The sequence below is a fragment of the Neovison vison genome, chromosome 9 (genome assembly GCF_020171115.1).
Source record: "Neovison vison isolate M4711 chromosome 9, ASM_NN_V1, whole genome shotgun sequence".
Taxonomy (NCBI): domain Eukaryota; kingdom Metazoa; phylum Chordata; class Mammalia; order Carnivora; family Mustelidae; genus Neogale; species Neogale vison.
Genome location: NC_058099.1, coordinates 9,850,715 through 9,871,794, shown reverse-complemented (window position 1 = coordinate 9,871,794; position 21,080 = coordinate 9,850,715). Strand labels below are relative to the sequence as shown.

Sequence of the window (21,080 nt, the reverse complement as noted above, 5' to 3'; positions counted from 1 at the left end):
TGACAGACAGGGTCTTGCTCTCAGGAACATTTAATTTTAGGTAGGAAGACATTATAAAGCAAATCAATAAGACTGCTCAAGATAGTGATGAGTTTTATTAAAAAAAAAAAAAAATTAGGGGCACCTAAGTGACTCGTTGATTAAGCATCTGGCTTCCACTTAGGTCACGATCCCAGAGTCCTGGGATTGAGCCCCACATTGGGCTCCCTGCTCAGTGAGGAGTCTGCTTCTCCCTCTCCCTCTATACAGCCCCTCCTGCTCATGCTCTCTCTCTTGCTCTCTTGCTCTCTCTCAAAATACAATCTAAAAATAAATTAAATAAATATAGGGATAAAGTGATTGAAAGTGTAGGGTTTTTTTTTTTAAAAGATTTTATTTATTTATTTGACAGAGAGATCACAAGTAGGCAGAGAGGCAGGCAGAGAGAGAGGGGGAAGCAGGCTCCCTGCTGAGCAGAGAGCCCGATGTGGAGCTGGATCCCAGGACCCTGAGATCATGACCTGAGCTGAAGGCAGAGGCTTAACCCAGTAAGCCACCCAGATGCTCCGGAAGTGTAGCTTTAGATAGTGGTTCTGGAGGATTCATTTGGTGATCCTGTAATTATCTTTATAACTGTAAATGTCTTCTTAAAAGATATATTAATGTCAATACCCCAGTGTGTAAAATCAGATGTACATCAGGAATGATGTGGAACAATGTACATAAAATCACTTAACAAAATAATTATTTTCAACTTGAATAAAACAATAGAAATCCTCCTTTCTCCTATTGTTTTTTCATCTGAGAATGAAGTGTGTCACATAAAAAAGTATGATAACCTCTAATACATGTATTTATAGAACAGTCTAGGGGCGCCCGGGTGGCTCAGTGGGTTAAAGCCTCTGCCTTCGACTTAGGTCATGATCCCAGGGTCCTGGGATCGAGCCCCGCATCGGGATCTCTGCTTAGCAGGGAGCCTGCTTCCTCCTCTCTCTGTCTGCTTCTCTGCCTACTTGTGATCTCTGTCAAATAAATAAATAAAATCTTAAAAAAAAAAAAGAACAGTCTACCCATAACTTTCAGAAACTTACCACATACCAGCCATGGGAAAAAATACAGAACTAGAGAAAAGTTTAAGGTATCAAGAGTCCACTAACCTTAATCCATTGAACAGTTGCTTAGACTTATCCAGAAGGTAACAAAAATCTGTAACTGTTTTCCTCTCTCCCTGTGGGATATCATCTTCAACACCTCCAGAGGACATGATTTCTTTAAGCGCAAATTCAGTCCTGTAAGAAAACATCCGTCCATTTATCCAGTAGGTAAAAATAAAAAGAGAAACATATCTTAGTTATATTATCTGAGCATTTTTTTTAAGATACATATAGGATTCTTCTGATCACAGTCAAATCATCCAAATAACATAAGTACAAGATGGTGTGGGAAAACAGACAAGCTCATATTGGTAGTAGGAATGAAAACTGGTACATCCATAATAGAAAGTAAATTTTTGTTAATATTCGTTCGCCCAATAAGCATTAACTGGATGCCTATTATGTTCCAAGTCCTCCTCTACATAGTTAAGAAACAAAATGTTGATCCTTCTGATCTATTTACCTTTCGGATCCATTCTGTAAATCCATCCTAGAAAATGATCGATAAATGTAAAACACTTTATCTATAATTTTTAGTATCATAATATTTAAAAACTGGTAACAACCTAAAAGAACCAAAGAGGGCAATTATTAAGTGTTTCACAGGGCGCCTGGGTGGCTCATTCGGTTAAGTGTCCCAGCTCTTGGTTTCAGTTCAGGTCATGGTCTCATGGCCAAGACGGAGCCCCATGTCAGCCTCTGTACTCTGCATGCAGTCTGCCTGAGGTTCTCTCCCCCTCTCTCTCTCTGCCTCTCTTGCTCGTGTGCTCTCTCTCTCTCAAATAAATGAAATATTTTTTAAAAAGTGCTTCACACAAGTTAGTGGACTGTTGATGGGTGGCTCAGTGGGTTAAGCCTCTGCCTTCGACTCAGGTCATGATTCCAGGGTCCTGGGATCAAGCCCTGCATCAGGCTCTCTGCTCAGCAGGGAGCCTGCTTCCCTCTCTCTCTGCCTGCCTCTCCACCTACTTGTGATCTTTGTCTGTCAAATAAATAAATAAAATCTTCAAAAAAAAAAAAAGTGCTTCACACAATGCTAACAACAGCACTGTATCCTGTCACTAACTTAAAATTATATTTAAGATAAGGTGAGAACATGCCAGTGTAACATGCTCAGTGTAAAAAGGGTATAGAAACCACACACATACACACATACAAATTAAAGATACATTTTGTTAAATCTAAGCTATCTTCATATGTAATCAATCCTGGTAATCAAGCCATTTGAGAAAACAGCAAGTTGCTGGACAGTATGGGTAGTATGAACCTATACTAAATAAAAATATTCATTTGTGTTTACGTATGGACAGAAACACCCAGAACAACATACAGAAATCTGGCCCTAATGCTGGGTGAAAATACAGGCAGAACAGACAAGAGCCAGAGACCAGAGATGAGAGTCAGGGTGTGGTGTAGTTATTTTGGTAAATATTTTTCTCTCCAACATTTTCTTGAGCAGGCAATTGTGGCTTCAGGGCAGGAAGATTGTCAGGAAGCCTAAAAATGTCCAGGGGCTGCAGAGAACAAGTGGGTGCCGTGGAGCCGGGGTGGGGGGAGACTTGCATGCATTTGCATGCATGGTACTGTGTGGACTCTGCATGTCCACATGCTCCCTCTTCTCACCAGTGCTTTCTGCGCTCGGTGGGGTAGGAGGTTTTAACAGAGGGAAACAGGTCTGAAAGGGCTGGGCCTTGGAAGAAGTTTCACAGTGTAATGACCCTGGGTAAGTCTTCCCTCCCAACCCAATGCCCACTTTCATTCTCTAAATCAAGCCGCAGAGGCACAAACTAGGGCCAAAGCTGCCTGTAGCCTTCTTCACCTCACCTCAAATACCTTGTGAGCCAGGGTGACTCACATCCCCAGGACATGGGAGAAAAACAGAAAATAAAAGCTTAAAAATAAGTAAACTTGGGCACTTGGCTGGCTCAGTCGGTAGAAAATGAGACTCTTGATCTCAGGTTTGTAAGTTCGAGAGAGTTCGTCTGCTCTGGTGCATGAGCAGGGGGGTAGAAGGGGAGGGGGAGGGGCAGAGGAAGAGGGAGAAGATGAACCCCTCCCCCCACACCCCCCCCCCCCCCCGTCAGGAAGTATGGTGCAGGAAGCACGATGCGGGGCTCAAACCCAGGACGGTGAGATCATGACTTGTGCTGAAATCCAGAGTTAGCCAACCAACTGACTGGGCCAACCAGGGGCCTCTGAACAAATTCCACTTTTCTATAACATCACAATTTTACATGTTATTGCTTTTGCCTATTTTGTTCACCTGGTAAATTTATTTATTTTTTTTTCACCTGATAAATTTATATTCATAGTTCAAGACATGCAAATGACACCTTTACAGTAAAACCTTTCTTGAAAATCTAATCATGACAAGTAGAGGCTTCTTCAGTGACTCCATTAGAAATCATATCTAGAGGGTCGCCTGGGTGGCTCAGTCAGTTGGGCGTCTGCCTTCAGCTCACATCATGATTCTGGAGCCCCAGGATCAAGCACTGCATTGCGTTCCCTGCTCAGCAGGGAGCCTGCTTCTCCCACTGCCCCTCGCCCACTCATTCTCTCTCCCAAATAAATAAATAAAATCTTAAAGAAATCATACATATAATTACACACATTATACAAATTATATGTATAATATACATTTGATGTATATTGTACAGTACACATATACACAATTATACATATTATATGTGTAATAATAACTGTTATACATACAATCAAACAATTATTTGTTTAAAAAAGTATGACTCATCTTTTAGATCTACACTGTCCAAAACTAGTGATTAGCCACATGTGGTTACTTTGCATATGAAACACTGGCACTCTAAATTGAGATGTGCTGGCCTGCCTGGGTGGCTCAGAGGGTTAAGCCTCTGCCTTGGGCTTGGGTCATGATCTCGGGGTCCTGGGATCAAGCCCTGCATTTGGCTGTCTGCTCAGCGGGGAGCCTGTTTCCTCCTCTCTCTCTGCCTGACTCTTTGCCTACTTGTGATCTCTCTCTCTGTGTCAAATAAATAAAAAAAATCTTTAAATTGAGATGTATTGGGCGCCTTGGTGGCTCAAGTCATGATCCCAGCGTCCTGGGATCAAGTTCCGCATCAGGTTCCCTGCTCAGCGGGAAGCCTGCTTCTTCCTCTCCCACTTCCCCTGCTTGTTGTGTTCCCTCTCTCACTGTGTCTGTCTCTGTCAAATAAAAAAATAAAATCTTTTATAATAAATAAATAAATAAATTGAGATATGTTGTAAATGTAAAATACAACAAATTTAGCAGACTTATTATGAAAAAAGGATGTAAAAATCTCATTAATAATTTTTATATTGCTACATGTTGAAATAATATTTTGGTTAAATAAACTATATTATTAAAAATTAATTTCATCTGTTTCTTCTTACTTCTTAATGTGTCTACGAGAAAACTTAAAATCATACATGACTCAATTATATTTCTTTTTCTTTTAAGATTTTATTTATTTATTTGACAGAGAGAGACAGCAACAGAGGGAACACAAGCAGGGGGAGTGGGAGAATGAGGCTCCCTGGGAGCCTGATGTGGGGCTCGATCCCAGGACGCTGGGATCATGACCAGAGCTGAAGGTAGCCGCTTAACTGACTGAGCCACCCAGGCGCCCCAGAACAAATAATTATTAAGTAAAACTTTAAAAAGTATCTATCTTTAGCAACTGTACCAAGTAATATTAAAAAAAACCCTCAGAATAAATGTAATGCATATATACAAGACGAGTCACAGAAAACTATAAAACCCTCAGAGTTTGAAAGTTAAAGACTTACAGAAAATTAAGAATATGCCGTATTTTATACTAGAAGCCTCAAAATTATAAAGACATTAAGATTCCCTAAATTAGTCTATAGATCAATGCAATAAAATCAAAGTATCGATAGATTTGTTTGTGGAAATGGACATACTGATTCTATCACCTACACAGAAATGTAAAGAGCCAATAGCAGGTAAAATAATCCTGAAGAAGAAAATAGAAGAACTGATGCCACTGGATGATACCAAAATAATATTTTGGTATTTTAGTTAAATAAAATATATTATTAAAATTAATTTCATCTGTTAATTTCAAGACTTTTGAAAAGCTCCAGGACTGAAGACTGTGGTATGGGCACAAGGAGAGAAAAATTGAACAATACAACAGAATAGAGTTGAAAGACAACCCAAATGTAAATGCTCACTTGATTTATGACACACAACACACAACAGTGGCACTCTGTAAAACAATGAGAAAAAAATCATTTTACCAAAAAAAAAAAAAAAAAAAAGAAAGAAAGAAAGAAAGAAAAAGAACCAGTACTGGGTCAACTAGATATGTAAGTTAAAAGAAAGAGCATGAATCTTGATTCCTATCTACATTACACAAAAATCAATTCTAGGTAGCCCGGATGTAAATATAAAAGGTAAAATCAAATAGTTCTTACATAAGAATATGGGAGGCAATCTTCATGACCCTGGGATTAATTAAAAAAAAAAAAGTTTATTTAAACAGTTCACTGAAAGGATTCTTCACTATGGAAAAATTAGATCATTCTGAAAACCAAGAACTGTATTCATTAAAAGACACTACCAGAAAAGTGAAAGACAAGTTGACTCCCTGTGCAGCTGAAAATCCATGTATAATTTTTGACACCCTGCCCCCTGCAAACTTAACTATAATAGCCTACTGTTGACCAGAAACCTTACCAATAATATCAACTGTAAGTTAACACATATTTGGTATACTGTGCCTATGATATACTGTATTCTTATAAATAAAATAAGCTGGAGAAAAGAAACTGTTATTAAAATCATAAGGAATAGAAAACATGTCTCTTTGATACTGTCAGTTTATAGATTTCCTAAAAAAAATCCACCTATAAGTGGACCAGCACAGTTCAAGAACCCGTGTTGTGCAAGGGTCAGCTGTAGTGTGTTTGCAGATGTAATTAAGATGTAAATTAACATGCAGTCCTACTGCAGTAGAGTATTAATCCAATTTGACTGGTGTCCTTAGAAGCTGAGGAGAGACAGACACCCAGAGTGAGGAGAATGCCATGTGCAGACACAGACCCAGAGGGAAGACAGCCATATGAAGAAGGAGACAGACGGGAATTATGCAGCGGTATGCCAAGGAACACCAAGGATTGCTGGCGACCACCAGAAGCCAGGGGGAGGGAAATGGAACAGATTATCCCTCTGAGCTTCTTCTAAAAAGGACCAATCCTGCCAACACCTTGATTTTGGACTTCTGCCCTCCTGACGTGTGAGAGCACAAATTTCTGTTGTTTTAAGCCACCCACTTGCTGGTAATTGGTTATGGCAGCCCTAGGAAACCAATCCATATACGACAGAATCCTGATACGGATTACAAAATAGACACACAGCAAAAGAGCAACGAGTAGGGACAGCGGTTCAAAGAGTCGTTCTGCTAAATACAGAGCATCCGGCAAATTATTGACCTGCCTTGTTGACTATTTCTTTTTCTAGGAAGTCTTTCAACAAAGCAACAAGAGAAACTGGCTACTCTGGACTGAATTCCGAGTAAGTGGTTGGCAACACGAAAGTATGAAAGAAACCTGGTTAAGTGTGTATCACACGGCACAGGGGGAGACAATGCAGGGTCCTAACAGCAGTGGAAAGAGCCCTCCCGTAGCCCAGAAGCCCGAGTATTCCTGTTCCTAACACGTCTTAGTTATGTGATTATGAACAAACCAAAACTTTAGGTAACACTTTGAGCTGCAAGTTTTTAATTCACAAAAACAAGCAATTTGCACTTGTTCTGTAGATCTCAAATAACTGTTGTGAAGATAGAGCAAGGTTTTTTAGGTGTGAAAGAAGTCTGAAAACACTGTGTCATGTATAATATCCCCATGGTTATTACTCTGCAGTTTAGTGATGCTTCAAAAGAAAAAAAAAAGAGAGAGAGAGAATCATCCTGTAATAAGAGCTAAGGGGAGAGGGCACCTGGGTGGCTCTGTCAGTTCAGCATCTACCTTCAGCTCAGGTCATGATCTCAGGGTCCTGAGATGGGGCTCCCTGCTCAGAGGGGAGCTGGCTTCTGCCCCTTCCCCACCTCCCATCCAGCTCCTGCTCTCTCACACTCTCTCTCCCAGGAAGGAAGGAAGGAAGGAAGAAGGATAAGAGAGAAAGAATGAAAGACCTAAAAGAGAACCATCGAGAAAACAATGGAAATACGTTGGAAGTGAAACCAAAATATAGTAAGAAATTTATTCGGACAGAACAGAGAATATATTTATAGAAATCACATGATAGGAAAGAAATCATTTTCTAATGTACTCAGATTTTTAAAAAGACGAATAGAGATGGAACGGCTGTCTAATTAAGCATCAGCATAAGAGTCTATCACACAGGGGTGCCTCAGGGACTCAGTCAGTTGAGAGTGTGGCTCTTGATTTCAGCTCAGGTCATGATAATCAGAGTTCTGAGACCAAGCCCCCCCATTGGGCTCTCAACTCAGCATGGAGTCTGCCTGTCCTTTCTCGCAAATAAATAAACAGTATTAAAAAGAAGAAGAAGAAGTGGGCATGCCTGGGTGGCTCAGTAGGTTGGACGCCTGCCTTTGGCTCAGGTCACGATCCTGGGGTCCTTCCCTTTGCCTCCTACTCCTCCCAATTGTGCTTTCTCTCTCTCTCTCTCTCTCTGACAAATAAATAAATTTAAAAAAAGTATCACACATATGTTTTCTCACCTATAAAAAATTGGATATTAGTAATATTTTAGTAATATTAGTAATAAGGACCCCATAAGGCTGTTGGACAATAAAATGAACTAATAGATATAAACCTGCCCTGTAAATTATGATGTACTCTAGAATTATTAGCCGTAAAACTGTCATACTTGTGCTCAAAACAGAGCACAAATTGAAAAATACTAAGTACAAAAATTTTTTGAATGTGTGTGTGTGTGGTTTTCACACATTCACTGTAAAAGGAACAAGAAGCTACTGCTTGGTCCAGATGGTATTCCTATAATACGAACAAACGGCAGTGCTCAGAAGCTGGTCCTTACCAGCATGGAAAGCATGTTCACGTATCAAAGACAGCACAAAACTATCCTGAATTACATGCAAATTATTTTCTGAAAACAATTTTTCAGACTTAATGCAACATGCGACTGAACTTAAGCTACATGATGTAAGAACAATGTCGGGAGGAATGCGTAGGTACCACACTTCTCCTCGCTCTGTGTCGAGAGCAACTGAATGGACTGAAGGCAGAGTGTTTAAGAAAAGAAAGCCAAAGGAGCTAGGTCTTGGAGCCTCAGTCCTGTACACAGAGCCAGAAGGCCATTTGTGAGATGCTGTGCACTAGACTAGGAAGATATTTTGCCTACCGACTGTGGAAGAAGAGAGGTGTTTAACACACACAAATATGCAAATCCAGTACTTACTGAACTGAGGCCCAGCACAGCCTAAAAGAAAGTACTACAGTGAAAGAAAGGGAAGGTAGGCATTAGTCAGTCAGTCATCTCAAAACAATGACTATCAACAAGACACATGCAAGGACTATTTATGAGGCTAATGGGGCAGGAAACACAAAAATATACACAATGAAAGCATCAAAAATATGTACCCTTGAGAATAATGTGAGAAAACATCATCTGAAGCAGCCTAAGGCTAATGATTCATAAAAACTGTCTCCAGTGGGGGAACCCACAGAGGTAGCAGTCAAATGCAATTTGTTCAATTGAAATAGTTCCATTTATTCATCACATAAAAACTCACGAGGCAATAAGAAATTTGGGCAAGAATCTCAATCACCAACCAACAAGACATTACTCTTATTCGGTATAGGAAGAAGTTACAGACCACACAGACTTTTTCTTCTTAATCACAAACAAAGATGACAATGGCAACAGCCAGAAGTCTATGTCTATAGTACACTAAAAACAGACAACATGAAAAGCTTCTGGGGCCACCCATAACCACCATCTCAGCATACTCTGAGAGAAAGCTGTTAGTCATGCAAATGTTAGGTCACACCTGATTTGTGTTAAGCAGAAGGAAAAACAAAAATAAAACAGCCAATAACCCATTAAAAGATACTTATGATCTATACCATGACAATTTTGGTTTCCTAAATTACAGGTTTTATCTGTAATAAATTAAAAGCCAAGGAAAGAAAATAATAAATTTTTCACTAAAAGAAAAATAAAAGTTACTCTTTCTTTTAGCAGTAACTAACTGATGATATGCCCATATATCTGTATATATATGTATACTAATATAACAGCTTTATTGAAATATGATTCACATACCACACAGTTCACTTACTTAGGTATGTAAGGCAGCAGTTTTCGATATATTCACAGATATACAAGCATCACCACATTCAACTTCAGAACATGTTCTTTTAAAGATTTTATTTATTTATTTGACAGTCAGAGATCACAAGTAGGCACAGAGGAAGGCAGAGAGAGAGGGTGAAGCAGGCTCCGGGCGGAGCAGAGAGATGATGACCTGAGCCAAAGGCAGAGGCTTTAACCCACTGAGCCACCCGGGCGCCCCAAATGTTTAATTTCAGAGAAAGAACTGAAAAATTCCAGTTTTTTTTTTTCCCTACCTCGGTTACTCAGTGGTTCAGGAAAACCTATTCTCTGAATCTGCGCATGATAACACTACTCTGCAGACAAGGTGACAATTACAGAAATTGTAACATAGTACTTCATAAATTCTAGTAAGAATCTAAACCTATATGTGTTAGCAAACATGTCACTGACTTTTAAAAAATCTGGTATTTCATGAAACATGGGGAGACAAAGTAAAGAGGGCTTCCCAGTTACTGATACTCAGTGTTCATGAACATTCAATTGCCAAAAGCAGGAATCAGACCCAAAGGTTTGTGACGGCAATATGTGCACACAGCACTTACTAACAAAGCCCATGAGTACCTCTTTGAATTGCAATGATAAAACAAAATGACATCCAAATTATAAAAGGTACCTTGATTGCCTACATACTACCAAAAAAACAGCTTTACGTATGAGATTACTTATCTGGGGGAAGTTGTTAAGAAAAAAAATCACTTGGGGGCACCTGGATGGCTCAGTCGGTTAAGTGCGTACCTTCAGCTCAGATCTGGGACCAAGCCCCACACTGGGCTCCATGCTCAGCGGGGAATCTCCTTCTCCCTCTCCCTCTGTCTCTCCCCCCTGCTTGTGCTCCTTCTCTAATAAATAATTAAAAACTTAGAAAAAAAAAAAAATCACCCTGAAGGGTGTTGAAACAACATGGATTTCTTGTCCCTTGCAGCTAAAGGGAGGGAAACCAGAGCAGGGGACAGGAGAAATCAAGCTTCCAAGTGGCAGACACTATGCTAGGCAATTTATATATATTATTTCATCTTCATATCACCATAAGGTAGACACTGTTACTAGAATTTAGAGATGAAAAAAGGGTTCAGATAAGCTATTTAGCTAGACTTACACAGCTGGAAAAGGACTCCAAAGTCATACTCTTCATTCCAAAGGACCCTCAAGGTCAGCACCCTTAGATAAGAATGCAAAGATTACAAACGAGAGTTGTTTGATCTCCAGTACCCCAACCCTTCAAATCCCACGGGTCTTATCTCTCCCTTCCCTTAAAACATAGCTGACCACATTTTTAAGTTTTTTTTTTTTCCTCTCCCAGTACCTGGAACTCCCTCTTTGAAAAAAACTACAAGATCCAAAGAATCACTGAAACCATGTTTTTATTTTTAAACAAACTTTGGTTATCAAATCTACCTGTCAAGGAATGATTCTAATTGTTAGCTTTTTGACTTTGGGAGTATTATTTAATTTTTCTAAGCTTTAGGAGTTCTTCAACTCTAAAATGAGGATTACACTATTTTCTTCTCATATAGCTATTATAACAGTTAAACTGGACAATAATCATAACATTATAGTCCAGGAAGCACACAAATACAGTCAGTAGAAGGTAGCAAATATTAAAACTGGTCATTTATGGGGCACCTGGGTGGCTCAATGGGTTAAAGCCTCTGCCTTCGGCTCAGGTCATGATCCCAGGGTCCTGCGATCGAGCCCCACATCCGGCTCTCTGACCCGCAGGAAGCCTGCTTCCTCCTCTCTCTCTCTTTGCCTCTCTCTCTGCCTACTTGTGATCTCTGTCTGTCAAATAAATAGATAAATAAATAAAAATCTAAAAGAAAAAAAACCCAACTGGACATTTATACCATTAGTCACAATACAAACAGTCCAGTGTTTGTTCATTCATTCAACAAATATCAACTGAGAGTCCCCTAAATGCCAGGCATTTTTCTAGATGCTAGAATATAGCAGCGAACAAAACGGGCAAAACCCCTGCTTTCACAAAGCGTACTAATGGCGGAAAGACAAAAACAGAATAAAATACAAATGAATTGAATACTCCAAGTGAGAAGTACTGTGAGGAAAACAGAGCAGGAAGGACAGTGTGAGTGGGGTAATAGTTCAGTTTGAGCAGGTGAACGGACATTTGAAAAGGGAAGCTTCAAGCGGAGTCCTGGATGAAGTGAAGGAGGGAGCAGCCCGGTAGCAGGGAGGCTGGGGTTCCAGGCGGACTGGACAAGGACAGCCACTGAGGGAGGTATCCGCGCAGGATGCAGGATAAGAACAACGGTGCCATCTATGCGCACAACACTGAAGAAACCTCAGCTCCTCATCAACTGATATAAACAGGATTCTTGGCTGCTGTGTTTTGAGAGCCACGGGAGAGATGGAAATCCAGACACTTGTTTCCCAAGGCCAGCACCCTGATGTAGGCTGAACGTGCCCCAAGGAGGGATGCCTTCTTCTGACTGGCCTAACCAGCAAGAGAGACTGCCTTCTGCTAATGTGCATAGGGGTACCATGTAGGCCACCTGCAGCCTCTACAGGATTTCCCTTTCAGTCGAATTTATGGGATAGACAATCACCAAAGCAGTGCTGACTCAGAAAAAGAAACAGACTAATTATGCTGAACTAGATTCTATAATGCCATTCATGAAAAAAGGGGTTAAAATGTTGAGATAAACACAACTTTCATTGTTTCTCTTTATCTGAATGGTGAATAAAAATATTTTTAACCTAATAAATTAAATAAGACCATGTGATTTATAGTGGATCTGCATTCTGAAGCTTCAACCTAAGTACAAGTTCAAACTCCGACATTTTCAGCCAAGTCACATAGCTTACTGTGTAACCTAAATTGAATTTCCTCATTTTTAAGCGAGGATAATGAACACTTCCCTATCTCACTAGCTACTGAAATAAGCTCTAATTAAATGTATTCACTTTTTCTTATTAAGATAATCAAGTAAAAAAGTAAGGGGTTTCTGGCTCGCTCAGCTGGTAGACCATGGGACTCTAGATCTCTGGATTGTAAGTTTGAGCCCCATGTTGGGTGTACATATTAGTTAAAAACAAAATTTCAAAAAGAAGAGTAAAAAGGTAAATCCAAAGACATCTGACCCTTCAACAACATGGGTTTGAACTGTGTGGGTCCACATATACACAGACATTTTTTTAAATAAGCACCGTATTGTAAATGTATTTTCCTTACACTTTTCTTAATAACATTTTCTTTTCTCTAGCTTCCTTTATTGTAATAATATTGTATATAATACATATAACATATGAAATACACATTAATCAACTGTTTATGTTACTGGTAAGGCTTCAAGTCAACAGTAGGTTATTATTAGTTAAGTTTTGGGGAGTCAAAAGGTACACATGGATTTTCAACTGTGCATGGAGTGGGTGCCCCCAACCCCACATTTTTCAAGGGTCAACTGCATAAGAGAAGTAGACAACATTTTTATTAGGGAAAAAGACCTTGTGTCTATCAAAAGACTTTAAACTAAAGAGGCTAAAAGAATTCAAATAAATAAATAGCCCAAATTAAAAAAATAAAATGTTTTGCTGCTGCGGAGTTCCATCTGTTCCTGCTGCTTATAACCCACCCAGAGGGTCACTATGTGCCGTGACAATGACGATGCGCTCAGAAGAACAGAGCAGTCCTGCCGACTGAGGATCCCACGCGGCACCCAGTGTCAGACCAACTGGAGCCCCCCTCGTCTGGGCGAATGCTGTCTTACTCTTCTGTCAGGCCTCTGCTCTTGGCAAACGCAAGCCCTGTTCTTAGCACAAGAAAGTAGTCCTGTGGTGGCCTATTTGGAGGTCATTAAACTGATTTAAGTGCATCCACCTTCACAAAACTTTTCTGGATCAATCCCGTCAGAAATGCTTTTTTTTTTTTTTTTTTAAGATTTTATTTATTTGTCAGAGAGGGAGAGGGAGAGAGAGCGAGCACAGGCAGACAGAATGGCAGGCAGAGACAGAGGGAGAAGCAGGCTCCCTGCCGAGCAAGGAGCCCGATGTGGGACTCGATCCCAGGACGCTGGGATCATGACCTGAGCCGAAGGCAGCCGCTTAACCAACTGAGCCAACCAGGCATCCCCAGAAATGCTTTGTTTTGCCCCGAACTCTACATTACGTTGCCCACACAGCTCAGCTGCCTCAGGTCATGGACATTCCTGCTCGGTCCCCATCCCCCTGCTAGACTGTAAGCTCCTTGAAAGCAGTCGCTGTCTCCATCTTTCCTCCAAGCACCACAAGCAAGGACCGCGAAGTCCAAAATATGAACTGGTCATCAACGCAGCGAAAGGCAGGCACGGCTGCAGATCTGGAGACACTGCGTGTGTGGACTGAAAAGACCAAAGATGGTCGACAGGAAGGAAAAGCAACGGATGATCTGCGGAAGCTGCGAATCCGCATCTCCCTGAGCATCTGGAAGGGAATGCCAAGTAGTTGCCATTAAGAGGATGAAAAAAGGCTCACGTTCAATCCTCAAAGAAAGACATCTATAATCGCATCGGCATGGTGGGACATAAGGGAGCTACAAATACCTTGTGAAGATAAGGAAATCACGTAAATTCCCAAAGTCTTCTGATCCACAAATATGCTGATTAGTCACCAGGAGGTCAGCAGGTCTTCTACAAAGATCTGTTTGGGGCGAGCAGAGGTGTGACCCAGCAGAGTGGAGAGCAGCCGCACCAAACTGCCGGGACTCAAATCCTGGCTTCGCCACCTAAAATCTGAACAGAGCCTTGTGGTCTCAGCCAAGCTATTTGACCGCTTTGTGCCCCAATTTACCCCTATGTAAGATGGGGATAATAATAGGATCTGCCTCTTAGTGTTATCACGAAAATTAAATGAGAATGTATGTAAAGTGTTTGGGGAAAAGCGTGGCACACATTAAAGAGGCAGGATTAAAAGTAGGAGTACTATTAATTTACCATCTAAACTGGGACAGTTCTGAAAAGGGATACTATGAATAATTACATCAAGACTGTTGGAAACTGAGACTGTATCAGGCAAACCAGGACATATGGTCACCCTGAAGTGTCAGAAGAAAGCAGAGGATGTGACCAGGGAGCAGAATTCCCTGCTTCATCCCTTTGTATGGAGACCACCCACAGATACAGGTACCAATTATACGCTCCTGTTTGCACATATGTTAGACTATGTTTTGTTCTAAATAAGTGGTTTTCATTAATATATTAACCAATATTGACACAATCCTCTCGAGATTACTAACAACCATCCCCCAAACACTGAAGATACAGTGAAGCTATCATATCAGCCAGAGAGATGGTAAGACTCCTTGCCCTCAAGAAGCTAAGCCCCAGTTCAATGATTCCTGCAGGTACTTTCCACTAATAGTTGCCAAAGGCCACTGCTATAAGCAAATACACCAAAGCAGGACGGTATCTCAAAGAAATATTGGAAAAGATGGATAGATGGAAAAATGAACACAGTAAAGAGAAATACACTATGTTACATGGTACTGCCAAATAGATGTAGACATTCTAAGAATTTTTTTTTTTTTTAATTTGACAGACAGAGATCACAAGTAGACAGAGAGGCAGGCAGAGAGAGAGGGGGAAACAGGCTCTCCGCTGAGCAGAGAGCCCGATGCGGGACTCGATCCCAGGACCCTGAGATCATTATCTAAGCCCAAGGCAGAGGCTTTAACCCACTGAGCCACCCAGGCGCCCCAACGTTCTAGAAAGAAAACACAAAATTCGCAGGAAGTATTTGTGGCAAACAGCTTTGTTTGCTCTGCAGTACCCATTTCCCGTGCTTTGTGCAATTACTGTTCTTGCCGTTGCATTCTGTGCACTCTCAGTAGGAAAAAAACAAAAACAAAAACGCTTCCATTGGGAAGAAAACACAATTCAAGGGAGAGAGAGAGAAAAAGAGGGGAGAAGGAGGGAAAGAATGAATCAATCAGAGAAACTGTTACTTGCATGTGTAAGATTAATAGCTCAAAGAAAGAGACCTCAAGCTTTACAGAAAGGCACTGAAATGCTTACAGACGAAGCGATGGGCTATCTGAGATTTGCTTCAAAATACTCCGTGTCAGGTGAGTAGGTCCAGATACAGATAAAGGCAGATTGGCTCCGTATTTACGATTGTTGAAGCTCAGTGATGAGTACACAGGGGTTAATAATTCACCTAATTTTCTCTGGGTTTAGAATTTTTCATAGGAAAAGGTTATTTTTGATTCACGTAAAGTATGGTTTGATTCACATAAGTATGGTTATGAAAGCACTTCTCTCTATTCTTCTAGCTATACCTATGCATGGAAAGACACCTGGGATAATGTGCAGCTACTGTTTATGATGCTTATGTCTGAGCGGTGAGAACTGGGATAGCTTCATTACTTTCATACTTAAACTTTTTACATAACTTAAATTCAAAATAATAATGTTGTTTTCCCAAAAATAATGGGCTGATATTTCTTTTTTTAAAGAGTTATTTATTTGAGAGACAGAGAGAGAGAGAGAGAGAGACCATAAGTGGGAGGGGCAGAGGGAGAACGAGAGAATTTCACACAGACTTTGCACTGAGCACAGAGCCCAATGTGGGTCTCCATCTCATGACTCCAAGATCACGATCTGAGCTGAAACAAAGAGTCAGATGCTTAACCAACTGCACCACCGAGACACCCCTAGAGTGATATTTCTTTTTTCTTTTTTTTTAAGATTTTATTTATTTATTTGACAGAGAGAGCACAAGCAAGGGGAGCGGCAGGCAGAGAGAGGGGGAGAAGCAGGCTCCCCACTAAGCAAGGAGCCCGATGTGGGCCCTGAACCCAGGATCCTAGGATCATGACCTGAGCTGAAGGCAGAAGCCCAACTGACTGAGCCACCCAGCTGTTCCTGGAGTGAAATTTCTTAAACAGAAAGGCTAAAATCCAATATCACAAAATGTTAACAACAGTTGAATTTGATCGGTGGGAATATGAATGAATATTTTCTGTATTATTTTTAATTAAAAAATAAAGTACTTGTGAAACTTTTCCAACATAAGTTTTCTCAGTCTTGGAACTACGGACATTTTAGGCCAAGTAATTCCTTGTGGGGGGCTGTCCTGAGCACTACTGGGTATCTAGCAGCGTCCCTGGCCTCTCCCTGCTGATACCAGTAGAAATACAACCACCTACTATCGTAACAACTAAAAATATCTCCAGGTATTATCGAATGTATCCCTGGAGTTAAAAATCCCCTCTAAGAACCCACTGCCCTAACACGTATCTTCTCCAAAGCAGTCTCAAGTCCGCAAAATATAAATTCCCCAACCCTTAGGTATATCCTGCATATCTACTACTAATTTTTAACGATCTTTTTCTTTTCTATCATTTTCTTTCTTATTCTTAGTTTACTTAATAATACTTTACTTGTAGTTCAGACTACCTCAGGTATATAAACCAATTTTGCTGCTGCTGATTTAATGATTCAATAAAAAAAAAAAATACTGCTTCTGACACTTCCTTTATTCAGTTTCAAAGCCTGAAACTAAAATCTTAAGACTATATATAGTACTACAACCTTCAAGATTATGGGAAAAAGCAATAAAGGTTATATAATCCAATCTCCTTAAAATATACTACTCAACCTTTGGTCAAACTAAACAGTCCCAAGGCATGCCCCAAAGCAGAGTAACTCATACAAAGATGAAAGCTCACAGGATAATACAATTGTCATTTAGCCTCTTATGACTCAAATGAGAGGTGCAGACCAGCCGCATGAGCATCACCCCAGACCTACTAAATCAAAATTTGCATTTTAACAAGCTCTCCAGGCAATATGTATGCACATCAAGCTTAAGAAGCTGTTTTTGAGGGTGCCTGGGTGGCTCAGTAGGTTAAGCCTCTGCCTTCAGCTCAGGTCATGATCTCTGGGTCCTGGGATCGAGTCCCACATCGGCTCTCTACTCAGCGGGGAGCCTGCTTCCCCCTCCTCTGCCTACTTGTGATATCTCTTTATCTCTCTCTCAAATAAATAAATAAAATCTTTTTTAAAAACACTGTTTTTGAGGGCGCCTGGGTGGCTCAGTGGGTTAAGCCGCTGCCTTCGGCTCAGGTCATGATCTCAGGATCCTGGGATCGAGTCCCACATCGGGCTCTCTGCTCAGCAGGGAGCCTGCTTCCTCCTCTCTCTCTCTCTGCCTGCTTCTCTGCCTACTTGTGATCTCTCTCTGTCAAATAAATAAATAAAATCTTTAAAAAAAAAAACAACACTGTTTTTGATACAAACTGGCTTGAAGCTGAAGTTTAGTGGGCTATATTCTTAAAATAGAGATTAAGTTTTTTTTATTTTTAGAGATGAAATAAATAGTGTACAGTTACAAAACAGCCAAAGGGTAAGAGAAAAATTAATGGAATCCACCTCTACCACCTCCCAAGAAAACTAGCTATAATCTTATGAAACTATTCTCAAAGATGAGACAAACACCATATTTTAAAATCAAGCTGAGAAAAACAAACAGTTATTTATTATGGATCCTTCCAGTTATGCAAGAAGAATTTAATTAAGTCTCCTTGTAAAGACCAAAGCTAGTTTCAATAACATAAAGCTATAGTTCCCAAACCTGGCTGATTATCCTTGAATGTTCATTCCTTTTTTTTTTTTTTTTTGAAAGATTTAATTTATTTATTTGAGAGAGAGAGAGAGAGGTCACCAAGTAGGCAGAGAGATGGAAGCAGGCTCCCCACTGAGCAGAGCCCAATGCGGGCCTTGATCCCAAGACCCTGAGATCATGACCTGAGCCGAAGGCAGAGGCTTAACCCACTGAGCCACCCAGGCGCCCCGAATGTTCATTCTTTAAATAAAAATTTCTGAGATCTACTTCCAGATACGATTCAGGAGGGCTGGGATTCTCTATTTTTTTCTTTTTTCAACTATTTTAGTCATTTCTGATGATTGGTTCTATCTGAAAATCACTGTCTAAAGAGGGTAAAAAAAGATACCACTTTCTCATTACTTTTTAAAATAATGGACATGTTATGTGGCCTGTTTCAAATAACTGATATGTAAAAGACTAAAATAAGGGACTAATCAGTTCTGGGGGCTTCAGATGAAGGGAGATCATGTGGTTTCAAATTATCCACACCTAGAAAATAAATGGTAGTCTGAGCCACCAATCATGAACTTCCCTGGAAGAAACGAGCCATTTCTGAGTGTCTAAAGTTGAACTCAATTTGGAATGGCCACAACTAGCAACCTTCTTTAGCACTACAGTCCACACAGTAGGAGCACAGAAATATTTTTTCAGGGGCTCCTGGATGGCTCCGTGGGTTAAGCCTCTGCCTTGGTTTGGGTCATGATCTCAGGGTCCTGGGATTGAGCCCCACATCGGGCTCTCTGCTCAGCAGAAAGCCTGTTTCCCTCCCATCTCTCTGTCTGCCTCTCTGCCTACTTGTGATCTGTCTGTCAAATAAATAAATAAAATCTTTTAAAAAGTAAAAGAAATATTTTTTCAATGAACAAACGATGAATACTGTAAGATTCCATGAAATTTAAGCCAGATAAGCTACACTGCCCTGTGCAAGCAAGATTACAACAAGGCCTCTAGAAAGGTTTAGATTTCAAGAAAGAAGGAGGAAAAGAAATAGAAGAGGAGGGAGTGGAAGAGAAAGAAGAGGAGGAAGAAGAAAAAATAGAAGAAGAATTTTTCCAAGACAAGTATTTTAGTGGCAACCTAATGGCCTGTTTCATGAATCCATCCGTTCTTTTCATCTCCCCCTGTTAACAGCATCTCCCAAACTTAATGTCATCTACGCTGGAGCCTCATGACTAGTTCTTCCTGCTTCTACTCCTGAACCCCTCACTTCATTCCTGACATAGCATCGAGAGTAATGTTTTTAAAGGTCTTTGAGATAGATCCAGTGAGTCAAATAAGAAATGAGTTCAGAAGTCAGACCTCCTCCAGATACAACACTGGGGTTCTGAAACAGCAGCAACAGCATCTGTCTTGGTCTGTTCAAGCTGCTCTAACAAAATAGCCACAGACTAGGTAGCGATTAACACAGAAACTGACTTCTCCCAGTTCTGGAGGCAAGAAGTCTGAGATCAGACTGGCAGCACGTTCAGGCAGGGGCTCTCTTCTGGCTCACACACTTGTGCCCTCACGTGGTGCCCAAGGGTTCAAAACAAGCTCTCGGGAGCTTTTTATAAGACACTAATCCCATGAGGTTCCACCCTCCTAACTTAAAACACGCCCAAAGGCCCTACCTAGTAAGACCATTACCTCTGGAAGTTTGGATTTCAATACATTAAACTGGGGGGAACACAAACATTCAGATTGCAACCGCTTCCTTAACCAGACATCCTTAACCAAGGTCTTCCAGGGGTATGACCTTGGCAGTAATTCTAGATCTTCTGATTCCCTTGGTTCCTGCCTGCTTTCGAAACCATTAAACCAGTATTTCCATCAGTGCTCTGAGGTACTTGACAACCTTCCAATAAATTCCTTTTCTGCTTAACTTGGCTGGAGTTAGGGGCTATAATTCTCAACCAAGAACCTTCCCTGGAACAGTGCCATGCCTCCCCCCCCTACCCATTCCCTTTTAAAGACCTGCCACTCATTGAGTTTTGCCTTCCCAAAATGAATATAATTAAAAAGCAAAAATTCTAAATACCATTTACATTACCAAACATGCCAATACACTACACACTCCTGCACAGGGTTACCCTGGCATGTACTGTAGTCTCAGCTGGTAATGCTCATCCTCAAAATATCGGTGTGGCTAGTTCTACCATCTCACTCTTCTCTCTGGCCAAATTGCCTTATTAGAGAAGACTTCCCTGACCAGTCTATCTAAAACAGAAAGACCCTTCCTTATAGTACGTTATTTTTCTTCAAAGTTATTATCACCATCTGATACATCATACATTTGCTTATTTATATATATTCTATCTTCAGTCACAACATAAACTCCACAAGGGCAGGGACTTTTGTTTTGCCACTTCCCTATCTCCAGTGCCTGCAACAGAGTCTGGCACCTAATAGCTGCTCAACAAACGCTTGTGGAAGAAATTACTAAGTAAATTTTACTTTTTTTTTTTTTTTAAAAAAAAACTAATTTATTTATTTGAGGAGAGAGAGAGCATGAGCGGGAAGGGGAGAGGGAGAGAAAATCTCAAGCCAACTCTGCCCTGAGCACAGAGTCTGATGCTGGGATGGAGCTCATGACCTTGAGATCATGACCTAAGCTGAAAGCAGGAGTTGTACATTTAGCTGACTGTGCCACCCAGGTGCCCCTAGCCTTTTTTATTATAAAAATTTATTTTAGGAGGGGTGCCTGGGTGGCTCAGTGGGTTGAGCCGCTGCCTTCGGCTCAGGTCATGATCTCGGGGTCCTGGGATTGAGCCCCGCATCGGGCTCTCTGCTCAGCGGGGAGCCTGCTTCCCTCTATCTCTCTCTCTGCCTGCCTCTCTGTCTGATTGTGATCTCTCTCTGTCAAATAAATAAATAAAATCTTTAAAAAAATTTATTTTAGGGGCGCCTGGGTGGCTCAGTGGGTTAAAGCCTCTGCCTCCGGCTCAGGTCGTGATCCTAGGGTCCTGGGATTGAGCCCCGTGTCAGGCTCTCTGCTCAGCAGGGAGCCTGCTTCCTCCTCTCTCTCT

The 21,080-nt window shown here is 40.9% G+C and overlaps 1 protein-coding gene across 4 annotated transcripts in view; it reads right to left on the bottom strand.

The window, feature by feature from the left end:
* Positions 1–21,080, bottom strand: part of SCAI (suppressor of cancer cell invasion) — a 136,295-nt gene that overhangs the window by 74,277 nt on the left and 40,938 nt on the right. For all 4 annotated transcript variants that reach the window (XM_044264917.1, XM_044264918.1, XM_044264921.1 and 1 more), the window contains exon 3: positions 1,137–1,268. In XM_044264917.1, the coding sequence (XP_044120852.1) occupies positions 1,137–1,268 (132 nt within the window). The remainder of the gene's footprint in view (positions 1–1,136; positions 1,269–21,080) is intronic.